Source organism: Pogona vitticeps, chromosome 7 (assembly GCF_051106095.1).
Source record: "Pogona vitticeps strain Pit_001003342236 chromosome 7, PviZW2.1, whole genome shotgun sequence".
Lineage (NCBI taxonomy): Eukaryota > Metazoa > Chordata > Lepidosauria > Squamata > Agamidae > Pogona > Pogona vitticeps.
In genome coordinates this window covers 22,119,945-22,136,726 of record NC_135789.1, presented here as the reverse complement: position 1 = coordinate 22,136,726, position 16,782 = coordinate 22,119,945, and the positions used below count along the sequence as shown (strand labels likewise).

The window sequence follows — 16,782 nt, the reverse complement described above, 5'->3', positions numbered from 1 at the left end:
TCTGAGCGGCATACAACAATATTAAAACTTTTAAAAACATTAAAATAGGTGATATTATAATAGTATCCTATATTAAAAACAATCATTAAAACATTAATATTAATAAATCCTGCTGCTCAAATGGCCAGCTAAAGAAAACTATTTCATTAAAATGCTGGCTAAACAGAATTACCTTTTTTGGTGGGCCTCTTGCCTTTGGGTGGCTTCAGAATAAGTGAGGCAAGCAACACTTCTGAATCTCTTTTCTGAAGTGTTCTGGAGGTGTGTTCTTATGTACATGATTATTTATGGGTCTAGTGGTCCACTCTTGTTATTGATTAAGCTACCCAAATGCTAAGCTGTCCACTTTAATTTCCTCTGCCTTCATCTTGCTTCTTTGGTTAAACATGGTACCTGCTCTTTCTCTTCAGCCAAGTCAAAGGAAAATACACAGGCTCCTGCAGATTAATTTATTTGCTCAATCCGTACAAAGATTTATTATGGTTATAACATAAAGGTCAAAAGCATAAGTAACGATAAGCGAGAACTACCTTTAATGTACCCAATGTGGTGTAGTGGATAAAGTAATGGAGTAGGACTCAAGAGGTTTGATTCTTCAGGTCTGCCATCAAAACTCATCGGAGTCTGTGTCTGAAACCCTATTAGGGTTGCTATTAAGCAGGTTTTGACTTGGTGAAATGTATAAATAAACAAGCTATGAATGGATTAACAACATAGCAAAAGATGGATGCATAATATGTATAAAACCACTTGCTATTGCTAATGTGAATGATCTTGAGGCACAGGTGGTTATTTCAACATGGCTTCCTGCTGGTCATCATGATCCAGGAGGAGATGGATGAATACAGAAAATTGAATGCATGGATGTTACCTTTGAGGAAACTTTGGCTTCTTGAATCACAGTGTGTACTTCCATGATGAAGAATTCCTAGCAAAAAATGTGTCAAATCTTACTGGGGATAGAAGGAATGTATTTAGCAGGAGTCCAGCAAACCTGTTCAGGAGGGCTTTAAGTCCTTCTGATCAGGAGCGTATGCCAGAAGATGGAGACAGCAAACACACTGGAGAGAAAAGTCACAGTGATGCACAAGACAGTGGCTCAGTGATAAGGAAATTATCAGAAGGAATGACTTTTTTTAAAGATGTCTTTATACTAATGCATTGACCATAGGAAATAAGACAAACTTGAACTTTTAACACAGGCAAGCAAATATGATGGGTGATATGCATAGCTGGAGAGTAATATAACTTTTAAAAACATAGTGGACTCAACAGGAGTGAAGAAAGAGTAGAATTTCAAGTAAGGGATGTGACAAACAAATAAATCCATGTGGTCCTTTTGAGGAAGTTATGAACTGGAGTATGGAAGAACTGTTGAGGTACAAAATGAAAGGATAGGGAAACAATAGGGGGTTGCTTCAGACTTCAAGTGAGATTGAAAACTTGAATGATACTTCCCTAGGATCAGATTATTCCATGTTGGAAAAGGAGAAAAAGATGGAAGACTTCATCTCTCCTGACATCTGTTGATGTCAATAACTTAAGATCAAATGAATTCATAATTGCTTTGCTGGCCATTTCACTTTCCAGTACTTAGAAGAAGCAACAAAGTGATCAGCTGTCCTGGATTTTAATCTCAACAATAAGGAGGAGGAGCTGTTCCGTGAAGTAGTCACCATATCCATTTAGGATTTGTTATACTGAGGAAAACAAAAACTGAATTTAGCTGAAGATGCCTGCTGGGTTTCATGAAAGTCGCTTTTAATGAGCTTAAGACGATATTGGTGAAAGGTATTCTCAAAGGCTTTCACGGCCATGATCTGATGGTAGTTGTAGGTTTTTCAGGCTGTTAGGCCGTGTTCTGGAGGTTTTTCTTTCTAATGTTTCGCCAGTCTCTGTGGCCGGCATCTTCAGAGACTGGAGTAGGAATTCTGTCTGTCCAAAACCTACAACAACCCATATTGGTGAAATTTCATGGTCAAATGGAAGTGTCTTAAAGGCAAGATACTATAGGCAGGGCTGTAAAGAATTTCAGCAAGAAGGAAAAGTGGGTATTGTTGAAAGATGTGTGACTGCATAAAAAGCCTTTATATCAGCTGAGGTTTAAAACTGGTGCATACAGGCAGAATTGGGACGAGTCATCAGTGAAGGGTGCGTAGGCAGTATTGGTAGGGAGAAGTCTTAAGAAGCTAGGAAATGGGTTAGTTGATTGATTCAACTTCTGTTCCATCCCATAGTGCTTAGAGCACTCTCTGGGGCATTTGCAACATAATTAAACAAAGGACATTTTGCATAATATTGAGTCAGATCCTTTGTGCATTTAGCCCAACATTCCCACGTTGCTGCTTTGACTCCTTCTGGTTGACTTTGGGCTCTCGCACAGCCTGATCGATCTCACCTTATTGTGGCCAAGGTAAAACGGGGAGGAAGAGAACCATGTCATGTCACTGAAGAAAAGGCAGGATAGAAATGTAACTTGTAAACACAGCAAATAAATACACTCAGTTTGTGCAGTACAATAAAGTCAGCACATCTCGGAGCACCTTGTCTGAAATAAATGGGCATGCTTGAACAGTGATCACCAACTGATGGGCCAGAATCCTGATATGGACTGCTTCAATTCAGAGTGCTAGTTTTAACCTATAAAGCCCTAAAAGGTTGTGTCCAAGCTATTTCAATGGCCGTGTCTCTCTTTATGAGGTGTGTTTGGTGGAGACTCAGGAGAGGGCCTTCTCGGTGATTGTTCCCAGACTTTGGAACTCCCTCCCACTGGAGGCCATGCTAGCCCCCCTCGTGACTATCCTTCTGCAAGCAGGGGAATACCTTTCTCTTCAGGCTGGCTTTCTTTGACCAAGGGGATTTTTTTTAAAGGGAGCATTTTATTCCCTTTTATTTGTGCCTTTAATATTGTTCTCATTATGAGTTTTAATATAATACTTTTAAAATGCTTTTTAAACTATTGTAGTAATTTATGATTTGGTTTTTAACTTTGTTTCTTCTAATACTATAAGGTTCCTTGGATTCCTTAGGAGACAACGGCAGATAGATGAATGAATGAATGAATGAATGAATGAATGAATGAATGAATGAATGAATGAATGAACGAATGAGCGAGCGAGCGAGCGAGCGAGCGAGTGAGCGATATAAAATGGTTTGTACCAAGGGGACAACCATACACTATCTTTCCCTTCTTAAAGAGAGAGAGAGAGAGAGAGAGAGAAACTCAGCAAAGCAGAGAATGTAGCTTAAGCCTGCAGAGAATAAAAGGTTTAATAGCAAGTCAGAAAGATCCCAAATAAATATTTTAATATCAATAGAAAAAACTGTCGTAAAAGCGAGCTTCCTAAGAATCTGCTTTTACACGGAACAGAGAGGTGTCCGGAATGATCAGTCCCTTATCAGGTAAAACTGGGTCCTTTAATTTTACCCTAGGCAACTGTTTCACCCCTTCTCCCAAGTCTGATCCAATTTTTAGAAAGAACAACTTCCAGGAGTTCTAGAATATTTAATCTTCCTCCTCTCTTATAGGTAGGACCCTAAATTGGTAGCATGAACTTGGCCTGATTAAACAAATCAATAGCTTATGGTCTATTGCAAGAAGCCAACCTTCAGACAATCAGCCTTTTTATATTTTATTAGAAAAATAGAGATTAGCTATAAATGAATTTAAATGAGCAAAACATGACATCTTTACATAAACAATCATTTTCAAAAGACCCCAGCCATCACCACAAGACATTTTCCTCTATAAAAAATCAAAATAACAAATTAGCTAACTACATTTCCAAACAGAGTTTTATCTTACTGTTAATTTGAAAAATAAGATCCTTTTGTAGCTTTTCTTCTGTCGTTCATTCTTCCGTGCTGGAATTCTCTTGCTGCGTTCGGGCAGTCGTCCAGGCTGTCTCTCCGACCATCTTCTCCTCGGTTTCTCTTTCCTCCCATCTCTCTTAAATCAAGCTTTGATGTCCTTGTCCGTCTGAGTTGAGATAGTTGCCTGGCTACTAGATAACAGTCACCTTGTTCTTCATAGTTTTTTCTACTGCAAAAGAACTGACCTTGGAGATCTTGCTTCGATCTAACTTGCACACAGACACGAACGGATTTTTAGCCTAAGTTCGCTCCTATAAAATAAATCACTCTTCATCTTTCATAAGCAAATTCATGACAAAAACTACTAAAAAAGTTTATTGCCAATACTTGGTGGAGAAAAGTAATGTAATAGTAAGGGAAAGTGGTCCTTACACATCAGAAACGTTATAGTTTTTGCTGTGGTATCATTGTCAATGTGTATGATAAAGTTATGGTGCAAGCAGCATTCCCTCTGAGCTGCATGGCTGCACAGCGCGGCATCAGGGCTGAACACCCACAGCCCATGTTGCCACCATTTGATTCCACTTGTGGCCAGAACTCTACGCACACAGGGCAGGATTTCCACTGGTGGAAAAATTGAATATTAATTAAATATTACATTCAACTTCCCACCGGCACTGAGTGGAATGTGACCTTTTTTGATGCTCAGTCCACAAGAACGGTCCGGCCCTACAGAGTAAATAAGGACTTGTAGAAAAGTTTACTTTGTGACACTAAGCAGGTTTGAAGAACAGAGACAAATGTAGGTTTGATTTATTTTACAAAGGCAAGAGAGCATCACAACGTGCAAGTTTTAATGTGTCAACATTATTATATTTTTAATTTGCTTTTTGATCAAGCGGACCAGTGTACTGGTAGATACTGCCAAATAGCTCCTGTCTGAAGCAGGAGCAACGGAACGAAACAGATCTTTCTGTTCATGATTTGTTTGCCGTTATGTCTGACTATGCCATTCAGGCTTATCCCTCCCCTGACAAGCCAGAATACCATAATCGGGCATCATTATAGACTAGGATTGCTTCAGGTGTATTTGTCTGGCTTTTTAGGGGAGAGGCAAGCCAGATCTCTGAATCTGAGCAATCCCACAGATGAAAGTTGTGTGATTTGTGCTTCCGTGTCTGGGGATTATGTTGTTCCCAGCCAGGGAGACTTCCAGTTTGTCATCTCCTGTGTATGCGTTCAGTGTGACTCTCCAAAATAGTCCTTGGCTCAGATTTTTGTGAGCTGTTTGTTCTGTCTGCGACCCAACAGCTCCTTATGCAGATTACAAGTATAGTAGGCCCCCTCCATCTGCGGGATCAGTATCCACTGATTCATTTATCCACTGCCTGAAAATACTAAATTAAAAAAACCCTCAGAAATGTGTATTTGTATATATTTCAAGCGTGTATTTACCGGACCATGCAATGTATAGCATTTGATACTTTCATGTTTTTTGGCATCCCTGGTAAGGTTTGGAACCAATGTTCCACAGATACTGCAGTCTACTATGTTTTCAGTAGCTCATTGCTGTCTTCTTGGTCTTCAGGGGATAATGAAGGCTATGTTATGGATTACAGAAGGACTGTATAATCGAGCAAAATCAGTTGTACAAACAGAATCTTTTTGTCAAGTCCATCTTTAGGCAGTTGTTTTAGCTGCAGTCCCAGATCTGCTTACTTGTGAAAAAGTTATTCTGCATTGGCCAGTAGGGTTCTGCTATTAACCTCTGTTCCTCTCTGCTAGGGAGATTTTTAAAGAAAGATATCACACCACTTTGGGGCTGGAGAAACACAGAACAGACCGAAAATGTCCAAAATAACAACAGAACTTCTGCTGGAAAGAGCTGTGCCGAAATCTACAAGGCTGAGAAAGATCAAAACTTTGAAGTAAGTGCTGCCGTTCTATGTCGAAAAACTCAGAGGTCTCTGTTTTTGAAAAAAAAAAAAAGCTCGTAACTACTTTGGTCAAGTGATCACAGTATTGCTAAATCTACACAGTAAGTTCAGTTGTGGGGGAAACATAGCTGGGGCAACCCCCCTCCCCAATTCAGTGTTATAGTTTGAGGTTGAGAAAATCAAATTACATCACAAATATGCAAGGCTCAGCAAACATTTCCATGTCATGCGTTCTGCCAAACCGAAACAATTTGACCCATGCAGACAGAATGTGGGTTTCTTCATAGTGCTTTCAGTCAGATCTGTTGAGATTTGGGTTCGTGCCTTGAGCAGGGAGTTGGCCCTTTTGAACTCCATGATTCTTGGCATATCAGAGATATTTCTCCCAACAGTGCATCATTATGTACACATTGATGATGTTTCCCCTTGTGCATCTTTTTCCCAAGGCTCTTCACAGGGGAGTTACACCAGCCCTTTCATAATGTTGGTACCCCTTTTCTGCATCTTTTTCAGCAGCACAACTTTCTGCACACAGTGACCAGCACTCCTAACACAGAATAGTTCAGATGGCACGACAGGTTTCTGTAAGAAAAGTATAGTATTCACAGTTTTGTTTTTGGTTCCTGCAACAATTACAAGCTGGCTGGATAGCTCAGTGAGTTAGGTACCTGGATGCAGAGCCAGAGGTTGAGAGTTCAGTTCCCCCACTGGGCCTCCCAGGAGAAGAGCCAGCCTGGGTGGCCTTGGGCAAGCAGCACAGTCCCAGAAGAAAGGAATAGTAGAACCAGTTCTGTGTACAGTCGAGACCCGCTTAATGATTGCCCCGCATTATGACAAATCTGCAATTGCGATCGCAAAACAATGGTCTAAATGGGGGAATTTCACTTAGTGATGATCGGTTCCCTGCTTTGGGAACCGATTTTCGCTTTACGATGATCAAAAACAGCTGACCGTCAGGGTTTCAAAATGGCCACCGGGTGCTTAAAATGGCTCCCCGCTGTGCTTAGGGACGGATTCCTCACTATACAGGCACCGAAAATGGCCGCCGTATGGAGGATCTTCACTGGATGGTGAATTTTTACCCCATTGGAATGCATTGAACGGTTTTCAATGCGTTTCAATGGGGTTTTTAATTTCGCTTTACGATGTTTTCGCTTCACAGCGATTTTCCTGGAATGGATTATCATTGTTAAGCGAGGCGCCACTGTATTCTCTACCTAGAATATCCTGGCAAAGGTTACCATAAGTTGAAATCACCTTGATGGCATGCAATTAATAATTATGCTCAATGTGGAATGTTGGCTTTTTTAAAAAAAAGCAGTTTGCACACTAGTTTGGCATTTTGAACTAATTACCTACCTCAGCGCTAAGTTCTTCCCCCCCCCCCTCATTCAGTCAATACTAGCTGAGATTCCAGCAATGTTTTTGTGAACCTGGGATTCTGTCATCCCCCCCCGCCATATGTATCACTTTATATGAGCTTACACTGAATCTCATTTGCCATGTTAGTGCCTGTTTGAAAAGATCCTTTTGAAGCTTTTCATACTCTGTTTTTTCTTGTCATCACTCAAAATGTCTCTCCGTCATCAGCAAATATGGCCACCCTACTTCTCACTCTGAACTCTAGGTCACTGAACATAACCACTATCTGTAGTGATGAAGATCATTATGGTGGTGGCTGTAATTTAGAATATGTTATGCTATCTTTTGAGGTGAAGTCCCTTCAAAGCAGATATAAAGACATAAGACATAAGAAATTTATTTGTCATTGCACTCACAAGTGGGTGCAACGAAATGAGGTGCTCTTCCCCAAGGTAAAACTGGACAACACCACTACAAAAAAAGTTAAAATATACACAACACTCACCATACAAATATAGATACCCCGTTTCTCCCAGCAATTAAAAAACTTATGACCCCGCATTTAAACTCAATATTGCACTTGGGTAAAAGCTGTTCTTGAATCTGCTTGTCCTTGCTTTCAATACCCTGAATCTCCTTCTCAATGGTAATAGTTTAAAGAGCTGATGTCCCGGATGAGAGGAGTCTTTCAGTACGTTAGATATCTTCCTCTTACATCTGTTCTTGTACAATTCTTCCAAAGAGAGGAGTGAACAGCCAATGATGTTTTGGGCCGTCTTAATCACCCTTTGAATTGCCTTTTTCTCTGCCACTGTGCAGCTCGTGAACATATAAACACGAGAGAACAATAATATATAGAGTGCAGTTAACCAAAAATAGGAATATAAAACATTTATCAAAATAGCAACTTTAACAGCTTCGAGTTGTAAAATAAAGATCATTGTCTGCTCTGTTAATAGTGAATAGTAATCAAAGCAAAGTGTGCTGCTTATATGCTGCCCCATAGTGTTTAAAGCACTCCTTGGGCTGTTTGCAATTTAATTATGCAGGCTACACATGGCCCACCATGAGCTGGGGACTCAATTAACCAAGCTTGGAAAGATGGAAGGCTGAGTCAACCTTTAGCCGGCTACCTGGGACTGAACCTGGGGGATGAGCAGAGTTCAGGCTGTAGGACTGCCATTTAACCACTGTGTCCTAAATCTCGTTGTTGTAGATCGTAAGCTGAATTATGAGCCAACCGTGCGAGATGTGGCTGCAGAAAAGGCCACTGCTGTTTTAGACAGCATTAAAAGCCAGAGTGTGGAGAGGTATTTTCTCAGCCGAATGGCACACTCTTCTCCAGCTAAAAGTCTGCAGGAGAAGAGGGTTTTCGTCCCAAAGGATTAGGTGTGTTCGCTCTTGGGATGTCTTCCTTAGCATGAGGTGATGCCAAATGCTGGATGGAACGGAACTCGGTCAAGTGTCTGCATTTCCCTCCCTTCTTAGCTTGTCCAGGTTGCAGATAACCACGGAAGATCTGGAACCCCAATTGTTTTCTCATCTCCGCCACCTCCAAGAACTGGACCTTTCTGATAACCTGTTGGAGAGGCTGCCTGACAACCTCAGCTTGCCGAACCTCCGGGTCCTGAACTGCAACAATAACCACCTGGAAGATGTGATCGCTCTGCAGCAGTTCCCACAGCTGGAGGAGTTGACTTACCTGAACAATGGATACCTGACAGTGAGTCTACGTATTTTGCCCTGCAGAGGCTGTCTGAACTTCCCAGTCGCTAACTGGTGTCATCTTTCCACAAACCTTTTATCTTACAGTGGAAGAGCGGGATGAGGATGAGCGGAATAATGATAATGGTGATAAGGATTGTATACTTTATTTGTGAAATAAATCTAGTAACTTAGACGTAGGGCCCCATGGGGTCAGTATCCGCAGATTCACTTATCCACAATTTTGGAAAGTTTAAAATATTTTATTTTTAAAGATGAAGTTAGGACTGGCCATTAGAGAGAGCCAGAAACCATGCCTGTATAGAGTTCACGCACGCATGAACAAGAGAGAGATTTCCATCATATCATTACCGGAACTGACCACGAAAGGGAGCCAGAGAACATGCATTCACTATTATAATAGCGTTTGTTATAATCCGCGTTTTTCAACCTCTGTAGGGGACTTGGAACCGATCCCCCATGAATATGGGGATCTTACTGTATTAAAAATACCAATACCATATCCTAATAGTTTTGCCATGTCACTTATACAAAATAAGCTGAAATAAATGTCTTCTTGAACTTTATGGCTGAGTACTCAAATCCCAGAAATCGGGATGGGGTCTCCTTTCATGAGATTCATTATTTCAAATGATTTGTATTTTGCTCCCCTCTGTGAGAGGATCAGAGCAGCATGAAATGTGCAATAGGAGGATTATTAATCAAACTGAGCTCAGCCATGTGAAACAAGAACATTTACGATTGTGCTACAGTACTTGGTTTGAACAAAGTAAATGGACTCAGATAGAACAATTTTAATTTGTTACAAAGTTACAAATGATTGTACTCAAGGATATGACAGACTTAAAAGAAACAGTGTTGCTTTGATAGTGAGGCGAGATGTAGCACAAGCAGTTATGGGCTATATAGAGCAAAGTCTGATTGGTTAATATCAGTCACACTTCATGGAAAGCATGTGGCCTAACTATCTCTCTAGGTACAGATGCTGAAGAAGAAATGGGAAGCCTGTATGTATGTGCCCATAAGGATGTACTATGAATCAGTATACAGAAGCTGGAAATGAAACAAAAGCAAACATTGTTGGAAAATTTGACCTAGGAATTAGAAATGAAGCAGGAAATGAACTCTTAGGGTACTATGAAGCCAACAGAGTTAGGCTGTCCAACTTCTTAGAGGGTTCATAAGCCCTACAAAGACCTTTCCTGCTACTCTACCTGTATTCAGAAAGATGCAGAACAGAGTTATAATTTTACTGTCCTAAATCCTATAGAACCACGTGGCATTTCCCAGAAACAGAAGGGTCTTTAATTCATAAAGTGACTTTGCTCTCCCACGGCAGCAGACTGCCAGCGATCAAATGTATCACGCTCAGATCTTTCCTCTTTTGTAGCCCAGCGATGACTATAAGGTCATGTTTCTTCTGCGGAATCTCCGGCAATTAAACGGCAAAGATATCACCAAGCTGGCCAATCACGTGAGAGTTGTCAACAGCCGAGAGTTGACTAGCCGGGTAAGTTCAGGAAAGGCAGTGCCATATGGGTGGATTGTAGTAGTAGTACCATGTTTCCCCAAAAATAAGACAGGGTCTTATATTAATTTTTGCTCCAAAAAACACATTAGGGCTTATTTACAGGGGATGTTTTTTTCATGTTCAACAATCTACATTTATTCAAATGCAGTCATGTCATCTTCTGGTTGCTGCACAAGGGTGGAGGGCAGGATTTCACTTATTTTTGGGATTAGGGCTTATATTATGAGCATCCTGAAAAATCATACTAGGGCTTATTTTCAGGGAAACAGGGTAGTAATAATAATTATAATGATAATAACCTTAAAACTGCAGAGCTAGAAGGGACCCTGTGGATCATTGAGTCCATCCTCTGTCAAGGAGGCCCAGGGGGGAATCGAACTCCCAGCGTCTCGCCCTGCAGCCAGAGACTTAAACCACTGAGCTGTTTTGAAGGAGAGATGTTCGTTATAACAGTGGTCCCCAACCTTGGGCCTCCAGATGTTCTTGGACTTCAACTCCCAGAAATCCTGGCCAGCAGAGGTGGTGGTGAAGGCTTCAGGGAGTTGTAGTCCAAGAACATCTGGAGGCCCAAGGTTGGGGACCACTGCCTTATAACATTTTTGGTAGCTCCATCACCATGGGTGAGCGGACAAACCAGTTCTCCCCTTCAGCAGAGGGCATTTGTAAAACGGATGAGTCTTGATTGCCCATTCAAGCCACCCTCAAATACCTTGGATTGTCTGGATACTTAAAGAAAAATTGCTGTAAATTCTTGATCATCAAGGTTGGTGGGAGGGACAACTCACTATAAGGTATAAAATGAGTGTTTCTCAGGAAAGGTGGACATTTCAGGGAATCTTACTATCACTTGATTTCATCATCATACCTCCCTGCCCCTTTGATGTTCCCTTTAAAGGAATCAGCAGAGGAGAAAGCTGCTAAAAGGGAATAAGAGAAATCAGTCTGTTAAGAACGATGAGGCATTGCTCTACATAAATGGATCTTTCTGAAGAATTCCTGTCTCATCTAGCGTTTCGGTGTCCTCTCTTCCCCTCTTTGTGTTTTCATCATTCTTGGTAACATACACTGATATGTATTTAGGGGAAAAAATACTCAGCTTTTAGATCAGGATTAAAATAGTTCAGATTTTAACTTGGAAAAGAAAGAGCAGTAAAATGCCAGGAAAAGAGCAGATGAAGTAGGGTTTGTTTTTTTTAATTGTCAATAGCTGTGCAAGCCATTGCAGCTTTTTGCATGATATTCTCTGAATGTTTTCAGATCACAGCTCTACTCTGCAGGGTTAGTAGTCTGAAATGACAAGAGTTATAAAATGCTAGAACTGCTGAGTTGGAAGGAACTTGGATTATTGTCACTGGTCTCTCCAGCCATTATCCTAAACACATTTATTTACTTAATTAATTAATTACATTTATACCCCACCCCTCTAGACGATGTCTAGGACATAAGTTTGGAGAAGACTAATTTCTATTATGTGCCTATTTTTATAATTTCAACATGATAAGGATGTGTTGATTCCAAAAGAATAAAAGTATTTGGTAGGAAAGAAAACCCCATCACTCTGAAACTGACTAAATAAAAACATGTAAAAGGTAACAGCCTGGTGAATATCCACTGTGTTGCAGGCAGGAAGAGAACACAGAGTTGCCTATTTCATGAGAGATGGGATTTAAGCAGGGCCTCTGCGAAACATCTCGATTCCCAGAGTGTTTCATGCATGGCAAAGTTACTGCAGGTCATTATCCTGTGTGTTGTATTTCAAGCAGATATACTTTCTGTTTTATGTAGGTCTCAGCTCACTGGGGGAAAAACTTCCGGAACCAATTACCGAAAACATTGTCCCCTGAGCAGTTGAAATCAATCAGGAAAAAGTTCATCAGGTCTGCACAAGCCCATGTCGCCTACGGACCCAGCTCGCTCAGTGACTTCACCCGATGGCGGGTAAATTCACACCCATTAATCCCGTCCTGCATGTACACATTGGGTTTTTCCTGCAGCATCTAATCCCTGGCGTAGCATCTTGATTATACCTGGGTTTAGAGGTCTTTCACACTCAAGGTAGGTTAGTCTGATGCATATAGGTATACAGAGAAATGAACAGCTGGTCAGGAGAGAACCCTCAGTGACTATATGAATTTTGCATCAGTGAGGCATGCCAGAATCTCAGAGTGGTAGAAGGATTGGCTGGTGTAACATGAACATCAGAATATTCTTAGGCATCCTTCAGTCTCGAAAGACCATGGTAACGCGCTCTCCAGAGTACTAAGCCTAGGTAGAATAATATGGAGGATAGGCTGTTACCCAAGCAGCAAATCCCCCCTCTCCACGTCACTGAAATAGTCCAATGGAAAGCAAGAGCCAATACAACTGGTTCCAGTGATGTTGCAGGAGTTGCAAGAATGACACGAACTGCCTCCGAGACTCTGGCTCCAGATTTTGCCTCGAGGTTTAGGAACGTGGTGTCGCTGTGGGCTAAACCGCAGAAGCCTGTGCTGCAGGGTCAGAAGACCAGCAGTTGTAAGATTGAATCCACGCGACGGAGTGAGCTCCTGTCGCTTTGTCCCAGCTCCCGCCAACCTAGCGGTTCAAAAGCATGCAAATGCAAGTAGATAAATAGGGACCACCTTGGTGGGAAGGTAACAGCGTTCCGTGTCTAAGTCGCACTGGCCATGTGACCATGGAAGATTGTCTTTGGACAAAACGCTGCCTCTATGGCTTGGAAACGGGGATGAGCACCACCCCCTAGAGTCAAACACGACTGGACAAAAATTGTCAAGGGGAACCTTTACCTTTACCTTACTCCTGAAGCCATTTCCATCACTGGATATAGCCACAAGGCAGTGGAGGTTTGAAATTGGAGTTTTCCTTCTCCTAGATGGGCTGCCTTCCAAGGCTGACGAGCCCCACCTACCCAGAATAACCTCGCTCTGATTCTTTATACTTGGTTGATATCGTAAATGGGAAGACACCTCTGCTGAACTTCTGTGTTCAACTGTTTAGCATTTTATGTTTCCTGATCGCTAAAGTGGGACACCCCTGGAACATTCTTGATTTAGATTTTGAAGGGACCAGTCTGTTAGGCTGTTAAAAGGGCCAGAAAGCCTTCTCCCAACTCCTGTCCGTACCGCAGCTTTGATCTGAGTTGCACCATGCATGGATCAACTGTCTGATCCTGTGCGTGGCCCAGCCTGCTGACGTCAGTAGCCTTCCTCCTCTAAGTCTCCCACAATCCATTTGTTCCATTCAGAGTAAATTCTGTTGAAATAAATGGGAGCAACAGCAGTTTCCAAGTTGATTTGTTGAGCGTTTGCAGTATAAAAGCCTTCCGTTTTCTGTAGAAAAACAACTGTAATTTCTGCAATGATATCATGCTCCTAGGGTGACATATAGATAGTTTTCAGTATGTCTTACGTGTTACACCTGATGAAGAGTTGTCTGTGGCTTGAAAATGAGCCTGTTTAGAACACTATCCTAGAAAAAAATTATACAGCCTGTCTTTATTTATGCTTTGCAGAGCCAGTAATTGTCGTAACCATCTCATTTTCACAAGCCAAATAAAAACTTGTCGTTTCAAAGGAAGGCCGTTTGGGAAGGTATAATATGGATTATGCCCGGGCGTTGACAGCTTCCTCCGCTCTAACTTTAAAATCACACCTCCAGCACAGCCTGCCTTTTTCCTTACTTTAAATCTAAGAAACACGTCTGGCAAAATCTATCTGCCATGAACTTTTGGGGCTCTAAATTCTCTGCACTAACAAACAAGCCATGGGTGCAGGGACACCCCGATCCACGAAAGCTAACATTGAAAGTAGGAAGGATTAACTTGCTTACACCCCTTACACCTCTCATAGAGTTTTCAAGCGGGTAATGGTGTTAGTCTGTTTTGGCACGTATGACAAAAAGAGAAACATTGTGGGACCTCTGTGATGTATTTCAGAGCAAGCTGAATTTGAAAAGTGTTTCCTTTTGGCACTTACTGTCTTATTACAGCTTAACTGGTTTCCACCTTCTCCTATTAGGTGAAAATGATTGCAGAACAATTCCTGAATTCACTCATCAATCAAGAAAATAAATCTGAAGAAGGAGAAACAGTGGAGGAGGAGGAAGAGGAGGAGGAGGAGGAGGAAGAAGAGGAGGAGGAGGAGGAAGAGGAAGAGGAGGAGGAGGAAGAAGAGAAGGAGGAAGAGGAGGAGGAGGAGAAAGAGAAAGAAGAGGAAGAAGAAATTACAGAAAATATTGTGGAGACTGAAAGCAAGGTCCCTGCTAAGGTCAGGACGCTGCAAAGGGAACCGCCAATCAAATTAATGTGCCCACCTTCCCTTGATGCGTTTCATGCTCCCTGTTTAACTAAAAGGCTCCAAGGTGCTCTGTGGAGCTGCTTTGGGAAATGAAATAGCATCGTTCTATCCTCAGCTATGCAGAGAAACCTGTCGTTCCATTTTTAAAAATCCCTTTAAAGTAGAATGGGTGTGTGTGTTTCTGTGTGCTTTTTTTAAAAACCCAAACAAACTTGAAAATAGAGGTTCCCTGATAAAGCAGTGCTGGACCCAGCCTCTTTTGAACTCAGATGACTTTCACAGACTCCTAAAAGTGTGGGAGTTGTTGGAGGAAGAAACCCTTATTTTCAGGTGAAAACTCTCCATCTAATTGATAATATTAAGAATAATTAATAACAAGTTACATGCTAGGGCAGTTACTGTTTGTATTTAAAAGGCAACATTGGGGGGGGGGTATTGTTTTCTTCCTGGCTTTTGACTAGCAAGTAACATAACCCCTTGGTACTCTGAAAAGTAACGTAATGATAACGGCCTATGCAGCTCATGACTGAAGCAAGGGACCAATCACACACACATACACACCCAATATTTGGGGTGGGCCCACCTACTTGAGCAGTGATCCGCCACAGGATAGCAGTTCAGTAGGGCCACAGTATCCGTGCATCAGTTCCAAGCTCCCACGGATGCTGGAAACCACAGATAATAGCTAGAGAGAGAGAGAGAGAGAGAGAGAATACTCTGGTTCCCTCTAGTGGCCAAGTTTGATAATACACCTTAGAAACTCGTATTTTTGGGATTATTTTTTAAGTTAATACTTTGAAGCAGCTAAGTGGAACTGTGGATGCTGATCCTATGGATGGGGGGAGGGGGTCTACTGTATTCCTTTATCCTAGCTTACTGTCCAGGCTCTGATAGTCAGTTATCAATGTGCACTTGTTCTTTGTTGGGAGAGTGAATACGATAGCTGGAAGTTGCTGGTGTTCTCTTTCAATATAGGCTACAGGCGTCCCTAGCAAGAGGAAAGGCGCTCGTTCTAAAGGAGCGAGCAAGAGGTCCCGCTCCCGGAGCAGTTCCAAGGAGGAAGCCTCTCCCATCCCCAAGAAGCCCAGCCGCTTGCAGGATGAGCGCAGTCCTGAGGGCACAAAATCGTCTCGCCCGCAGGCCAAGGATTCCCCGACCGCCCAGGACCCTGGAGGGACCCATCGGAATGGGGGACGGCTTCCGAAAGCACAGAGCAACAAACGAGCCAGCCAGCAGAAAGAGGAGCACAAGGAGGAAGAAGAGGATGCACAAGGTGTCTGCAGCTCTCCGGTCAAGGACTTGGAAAGCGAGGTATGGGCGTAGCGGTTCCCTCTGAGGGCTTCGCGGGGCGGGGGCAGTGGCGGCTTTGTTCTGAAATGGCATTTCATGTACACACACGGGCGCGAGGATATGTGCAGTGGGGTTTGTGGGCTTGCAAGAAAATTTGGGTGATGCCACAATCCTTCCTGCATGAGGGCTAGCGATATCTTAGTGTCCTTTGGGGTACTCATCCCCTTGTATTCCCCCCCCCATTCAGCACTGGTTAGACCCCAGTGAAGAGTAGTGTCCAGTTCTAGACACTGCACTTTAAGAAGGATGACCAAAAAAATTTGGAGCAAGGTCACAGGAGGGCAACAAGGATGGTCAGGAGACTGGAAACCAAACACTTGGAGGAAAGGCTGAAAGAACTGGGCAGGTTTAGCCTTGAGAAAAGACGACTGAGCACAGAGAGAAGAGCACTTTTCAAAGACTTGAAAAGCAGTCCTACAAAGGAGGGGCAGGATCTGGTCTCAATCGCCCCAGAATGCAGGACATGTAAGAAAGGGCTCAAGCTGCAAGGAAGCCAGATTTTGGCTGAATATCATGAAAAACCTCTTTAACTGTTAGAGCAGCACAACAATGGGAGCCGTGACCTTGGGACGTGGTGAGCACTCCAGCACTTCAAGAGAAATTTGGGCACCCATCAATCAGATCTACTTTGATCTGGATTCCTGCCTTGATCAGAGGGTTGGACTCCATGGCCTTCTTAGGCCCCTTCCCCACTCCATGATTCTAGGATTTGAGTTCCATAGACGCAGTTAATCAGAGCTGGCAATAGATTTGCCCTTTGTTAAAATGA

The 16,782-nt window shown here is 42.4% G+C and overlaps 1 protein-coding gene across 3 annotated transcripts in view; it reads left to right on the top strand.

Moving 5' to 3' along the window:
• The window catches only part of LRWD1 (leucine rich repeats and WD repeat domain containing 1), a 41,519-nt gene that overhangs the window by 4,095 nt on the left and 20,642 nt on the right, over positions 1-16,782 (top strand). For 2 of the 3 annotated variants that reach the window (XM_072978265.2, XM_072978264.2), the window contains exons 2-7: positions 5,599-5,741; positions 8,601-8,835; positions 10,228-10,347; positions 12,154-12,306; positions 14,385-14,633; positions 15,639-15,974. In XM_072978265.2, the coding sequence (XP_072834366.2) occupies positions 5,662-5,741; positions 8,601-8,835; positions 10,228-10,347; positions 12,154-12,306; positions 14,385-14,633; positions 15,639-15,974 (1,173 nt within the window). In that variant the 5' untranslated portion in view covers positions 5,599-5,661. The remainder of the gene's footprint in view (positions 1-5,598; positions 5,742-8,600; positions 8,836-10,227; positions 10,348-12,153; positions 12,307-14,384; positions 14,634-15,638; positions 15,975-16,782) is intronic. The other variant, XM_072978266.2, reaches the window with a different exon arrangement.